Source organism: Tachysurus fulvidraco, chromosome 2 (assembly GCF_022655615.1).
Source record: "Tachysurus fulvidraco isolate hzauxx_2018 chromosome 2, HZAU_PFXX_2.0, whole genome shotgun sequence".
In the NCBI taxonomy this organism is placed as follows: Eukaryota; Metazoa; Chordata; class Actinopteri; order Siluriformes; family Bagridae; genus Tachysurus; species Tachysurus fulvidraco.
In genome coordinates this window covers 32,804,095-32,810,679 of record NC_062519.1, presented here as the reverse complement: position 1 = coordinate 32,810,679, position 6,585 = coordinate 32,804,095, and the positions used below count along the sequence as shown (strand labels likewise).

Genomic DNA, 6,585 nt, shown 5'->3' with positions numbered 1-6,585 from the left:
CGTGGTGTGGTCAGCTGAACCTACCATCCACACTGAGCTCCCTGACCTGCAGGACATCTACAGCACGCGGTGCCGGACCAGGGCCAGGAAGATTGTAAAGGATCTCAGCCATCCCAACAATGGACACTTTTCTTTGTTGCAATCAGAGAGATGCTTTCGCTCCTTGAAAGCAAACACAGAGAGAATGAGGAGAAGCTTCTTCCCGCAGGACTCTCAGAATTTAAACCAGGAAACACCCAGGATCTAGTACTGGACCTCTCCCTCCATCTTCATTTTTTATCTGCACACCTTTTTTGCACTATGTCACTTTAACTCTGGACTTGCACAGCATAGTGCCACTTTATACACTTTAAACACACCATACTGCACATAGACACTTTAAAGACAATCATTAAAATCATAGGTTTATACATAATGTATATAAATTATTTTTCATTTATTTATTTTTACATATGGTTTCATATTTTATATAGTTTTCATATAGTTTATACTTTTTATTTCTCTATCTTCTTTTGGTTATTTTTTTTTTTATCCCAAATTGCATTCCTTTTATGTTTGAATACAGATGCAAAAAGCATTTCACTGCATGTTGTACTCTGTATGTGTATGACAAATAATTTTTTTTATTTGATTTGAAGTTGTACATGCTCTATCCTTTAGGGCGTGTCTTGCATCGACAGGGGCGTGGTTTGTGATTGATTGACAGCTGCAGAGTCTTTAAAAGTTAGCGGGTTCGCGAGCGCACAGCTGCAGTGTTTGTGTGGGAGAGTAAATGATACACAGCGGGCGACCGTTCCGAGTCATTTTTACAAAGCTGGAATTTCTGCATTCTGTCAATATGTGAGTAATTTGTATTTGTAATTTGTATTCGTATATGTCTGTATTTATATTTCTTGCACTTAGTATCCCCGTTTTTGTGGAAGTTCATTGACTAAATTCCGACTCATTTCGAGCTAACAGTGAGATGGATAAATTTACCTCAGCAGCACAAACTGACTCATTTGTGTTGCTTATGGTCTGTAATCCATGTGATTAGGAATTTATTACATAGAATTGTAAGAAAAATATACCCCCCCCCAAACAAAACAAAAAATCACCACATTAAAAAGGTGTAGTTTATTTTAAGTTTTGATGAATTCCATCATGTGCAATAACCATGTGTCTATATGTGATTGTGTCTGTATGTGATTGTGTCTATATGTGATTGTGTCTATATGTGATTGTGTCTATATGTGATTGTGTCTGTATGTGATTGTGTCTGTATGTGTGTGTGTGTGTCTGTGTCTGTGTGCGAGTGTGTCTGTGTGCGAGTGTGTCTGTGTGCGAGTGTGTCTGTGTGCGAGTGTGTCTGTGTGTGAATGAGTGTGTCTGTGTGTGAATGAGTGTGTCTGTGTGTGAATGAGTGTGTGTGTGTGTGTGTGTGTGTGTGTGTGTGTGTCTGTGAGTGTGTGTGTGTGTCTGTGTGTGTGTGTGTGTGTCTGTGTGTGTGTCTGTGTGTGTCTGTGTGTGTCTGTGTGTGTGAGTGTGTGTCTGTGTGTGTGAGTGTGTGTCTGTGTGTGTGAGTGTGTCTGTGTGTGTGTGTGTGTGTGTCTGTGTGTGTGTGTGAGTGTGTGTCTGTGAGTGTGTGTCTGTGAGTGTGTGTCTGTGTGTGTGAGTGTGTGTGTCTGTGTGTGTGTCTGTGTGTGTGTCTGTGTGTGTCTGTGTGTGTGTCTGTGTGTGTCTGTGTGTGTCTGTGTGTGTGTGTGTGTGTGTCTGTGAGTGTGTGTCTGTGTGTGTGAGTGTGTGTCTGTGTCTGTCTGTGTCTGTGTGTGTCTGTGTGTGTCTGTGTGTGTCTGTGTGTGTCTGTGTGTGTCTGTGTGTGTGTGTGTGTGTGTCTGTGTGTGTGTCTGTGTGTGTGTGTGTGTGTCTGTGTGTGTGTGTGTGTCTGTGTCTGTGTGTGTGTGTGTGTCTGTGTGTGTGTCTGTCTGTGTGTGTGTCTGTGTGTGTGTCTGTGTGTGTGTCTGTGTGTGTGTCTGTGTGTGTGTCTGTGTCTGTGTCTGTGTCTGTGTGTCTGTGTGTGTGTGTGTGTGTGTCTGTGTGTGTCTGTGTGTGTCTGTGTGTGTGTGTGTGTGTGTCTGTGTCTGTGTGTGTGTGTGTGTGTGTGTGTGTGTGTGTGTGTGTGTGTGTGTGTGTGTGTGTGTGTGTGTGTCTGTGTGAGTGTGTGTCTGTGTGTGTGTGTGGTTTTACCTGAAATGATTTCTACTGCTTTCTTTTGTAAAAGGTGATAGAACATTACTGATGATGGACTAACATCCCAGACATAATCCGGGAATCATTACACACCTCCACCTGGGAAGTTAGTCCTGTCTGAATAGGGCAGTAGGATGGTTTATCTATTGAATAATCAGTCAGTATTTATTATAAAATGAGATTGTAAGAACGAGACAAGGAAGAAATGTATTCTGTATGCACTCATACTGACTACTATATATAATTGTTGCTATGACTCATGTGTCATTTGTCACCTTAGATTGCAACATACACGTAAACACACACACACACACACACACACACACACACACACTATATATATATATATATATATATATATATATATATATATATATATGTGCGAATCAACCCCAGGACAACAGCAAAAGATCTTATACACCCAATAAAAACCCAAATACCCAAGCCTGGCACAGAAGTCACTGACTTGCCTATGGCTAGATTAGTCACATAAAAACATCAGAATGAAAATTGATCATTGTAATGATAAGGTTGCATTAAACAGGACAGGTTCATTTTTTCCTTTTAAAACACTCTCTCAAACATTATCAAGCAAACTCGCTCATCCACCCAAAACATATGAAATCAAGTACAGTATGTTATACATTTTTGCATCTGTACATAAAAAACACAGAATCATCTCAGTCTTCTCAGTTCACCGTGTTTTCAGATTCCTCCCTTTGGGGTAGCATGTCTAAAACAATATTTTCTCTAGATTAAAATGTTAATTTTTACCGTTGTTTTTAATTTTTTTTTTTTTTTTTTTTTACAAGGGCAACTTCCAGATATTGGTGGAGGGCATTCAAGGCGATAGTGTTGATGTTTCTTGTAGCTGTGCTGATGGTCAGCGTGTTTCAGAGAAGAGACATACAGTTCGAGAGGAATTCACACATGCAGAAGAAAGTGCTAAACTACTGGAAAGAAAACAAGGACAAATTGGCTGAAACCACAGAAGAACCGGTGTATGAACGAGACATAGCCAGAACATGGGACATCACCAGCACAAACTGCAGCGCTAACACGAACATTTCTTCTACAGAAAGTTTCAACACACTGGAGCAGAGCTTTCAACAGTTTCTCCTCTACAGACACTGCAGATATTTCCCCATGATCATGAACCACCCAGAGAAATGTTCTGAAGATGTGCACCTTCTCATAGTGGTAAAATCCATTATTACGCAGCACGACAGACGTGAAGTGATCCGGAAAACCTGGGGAAAGGAGCAGGTCATAGGCGGCAAGAGGATCAAGTTGCTCTTCCTGTTGGGAACTTCTACTAATGAAGCGGAGAAAGCGAACCACCAGAAGCTTCTGGAATACGAGGATTATATCTACGGCGACATCCTGCAGTGGGATTTCATGGATACATTCTTCAACCTCACATTAAAAGAAACAAACTTCCTGAAGTGGTTCTCCATCTACTGCGGGAACGTGCGCTACATCTTCAAAGGGGACGATGATATTTTTGTGAGCATGACAAACATTCTGGAGTATCTTGAGAGCAGCAAGAACACGAAAGACTTGTTTGCTGGAGATGTCCTGTTCAAAGCGATACCTATCCGAAATAAAGAGAACAAGTATTACATCCCACTTGTGCTGTATAACAAGACAAATTACCCACCTTATGCAGGAGGTGGGGGTTTTTTGATGGACGGTCCCCTTGCGCGACGTCTCTATTTGACATCAGAAACACTGGAGCTGTTTCCAATCGATGATGTGTTCCTTGGAATGTGCTTAGAGGTGCTACAGGTGACGCCTATAAAACACAATGCATTTAAAACCTTTGGTCTCTTGAAGAACAAAAAGAGCAAACTAAACAAAGAGCCATGTTTCTACAAGAGCATGATCGTGGTTCATAAACTTTTACCTCCAGAGCTTATAGAAATGTGGAGGTTGGTCCACAGTGACCTTGGGTGCGCCCTCAAGTCCGGGCTGTTGGGAGATTTAGAAAATAAGGAAAAGTTATAGCAGTTCTATGGAACATCTTAAAGATATTATGTAACCACACCCCGGTCTTAACATCGTCTTGTTGTCCAAATGAAATGCATAGATACTCATTTCTAAATCGAAATTTTTTACTTTCACATATCTTCTTCTCAGAAATAGACGCCCCATAAACCCTTTTAGTTTAGGTTCCAGTATGAATTATATGGATACCATGTGAATTGCTTATACAAGGAAGGACACTATCTCAGACCATCGTTGTCTTCTTACAACCATTTACTTAACACCGAGTTTGTGGACAAATATTTTTGCTATACAGTTACATAGTGTATGCACACTACTCATTTGTTAATTAAATTAAATCTAAAAGTTACATAAATGTCAGCTGCAAATTCAGTGTGCTATTTGAATAATATTGCAAAGAAATCTGCACATGTTGAAAGCAGCACTGCATGTCCTTATTGGAGAAGCCACTATGACTATTTTTTAGTGCAGTATTTTCTAAGCTACACTTGGGTGATATTGGGTGGCTTCTTTTTGTGGTATTTTTAGGTATCACACTGTGCCGATCTGTAAATGAAGTAAAAGTAGTGTTAGATGTTCTAATGCAGCAGTGTCCTATATCATCCACAAAGGGCCGGTGTGGGTGCAGGTTTTCATTCCAACCAAGCAGAAGCCACACCTGAGTCTACTAAAAGCCAAGAACAGCTGATTAAACAGGTGGAATCAGGTGTGGCTTCAGGTGTGACCCACACCAGCCCTTAAGATTGGACACCGCTGTTCTAATGAAACAGAAGGAAACAAAAACATCTCTACCTCACTCATGGTGCTGGCTGAATGAATTGTCTTTTTCTTTTTCTTTTTCCTAATTCTTTTTTACATTTCATGCACTTGCCCTTGACCAGCTCACGTGAGGTTTATTAGATAAATGAAAAACAATTGACATCACTGTTCTCTGCCTTTAGAAGCAACCAAGAGGAGAAGTGTAACTCTCACCTGATGCAACCACCACCATGCTTTAACTTACTTATAACAATACAAAGTGGGGGAAATTTGAATGGGGTGAATATTTCTACAAGGTACTGGATATTGGAGCAGTAAAAGAATTCATTGGTTGCTTTTTAGATTTTATTTGTCCTATTCTGCTCATGACCGTGTGAGTTAAGGGTACTTTACAGGCTGGCATTTAATCATGTCCAGGCTGTCTCAAGTCTTTTGTCTGTGTTTTGAGATGGTCACTGTTTATCAGTGTAAAATCTTTGTATCTCAAATCACATCCCTGAGACATAAACATGCTTTGTGTGTAGTTCACATTGTAGAAAGTGTTAATACATTTCATATGATGTTCTTTTGTGTGAATTTGTTTAGTGTGTGTTTGAATGTCTGGATCATTTTGCATTTGATTTTATTTATTTGTACTTGTAACAGAATGTAATTAACAGTTAGGATGGTTCTCATGTCATGAGAATACATGTGTGATTTGACACACAGTAGATAGAATTATTATTGACACTTTCCAGTTACAGATAGTAATAGTGTCTTTACATAATTGTACAGTAGTACAAAAGTGGACAAAAAAAAAAGACAAAAGTGAGGTGTCACAGTTTTACATGCTGTACATCATAAACTGTGAAATGAATAAATACTCTGGCACGTAAATTAAAGACGGAGCAGTTTGAAGGTTTAGGGTTTGTGATATTTAAAATTTTTTCTAAATTATGCACCTTTGTTCCAATTCTGACTTGAAATCCATGAAATTGATGAAATCAGCAGGAATGTGGAGACCATGATTGTAAATAAAGTTTTCTAAATATAAAGGTTTGTTCCATACATCGCTCTTTCTCTCACTTCTCTACTCACACTTTGGTGTCATCATTTTTTTCAAATTTGAAGTAAAGTGTAAAAAGTGCTCGGTGTGTGTTAATTAATAAATCCACTCTGAGACATAAACAGTTTAATATCCACACATAGCAGTGCAGCTGGAAGTCTCACTACTATTCCAATCTGATGGTTCTAATATGTTCTTATTTATGGAATAAAGAGGTGAATTTTAGAGGAGTTTATGCTTCAGTTTCTCTATAACCTGACAAATGAAGCTGCTATAAAAAGAATGAGAAACAAAACTTTTTTGTCTTTCTGACTTTCCACAACATTAAATCGAATTTTTCATTAATAGTTTATTAAAACAATAAAAGGAATACATTTATCTGATCTATGCACACACAAGGACAGTGGGTAACATTGCTCTCTAAATGTCTGAGAGCATTAGTTAAACTGCTTGGAATTTGCTTCATGTCTGACCAGATGATTCACAGTTTATTGTGAAGACACAAGAGCCGGTTACAGGCGGCTGTCAGTCACTGAGTGATTGTT

General features: G+C 39.2%; 1 protein-coding gene across 1 annotated transcript; it reads left to right on the top strand.

The window, feature by feature from the left end:
• The first annotated feature begins 738 nt into the window (after positions 1 to 738).
• On the top strand, positions 739 to 6,029 carry b3gnt7 (UDP-GlcNAc:betaGal beta-1,3-N-acetylglucosaminyltransferase 7). The gene is made up of 2 exons (XM_027157544.2): positions 739 to 840; positions 3,042 to 6,029. The coding sequence occupies exons 1-2, from the start codon at positions 773 to 775 to the stop codon at positions 4,234 to 4,236; spliced, it is 1,263 nt and encodes a 420-aa protein (XP_027013345.1). The 5' UTR covers positions 739 to 772; the 3' UTR covers positions 4,237 to 6,029.
• Positions 6,030 to 6,585: the final 556 nt, after the last annotated feature.

Excerpts from the sequence above, each read along its gene's own strand:
- b3gnt7 (XM_027157544.2), top strand. The coding sequence starts at position 773 with ATGATACACAGCGGGCGACCGTTCCGAGTCATTTTTACAAAGCTGGAA. Across the intron at positions 841-3,041 it reads TTTCTGCATTCTGTCAATAT|GGCAACTTCCAGATATTGGT; the intron begins GTGAGTAATTTG and ends TTTTTTTACAAG.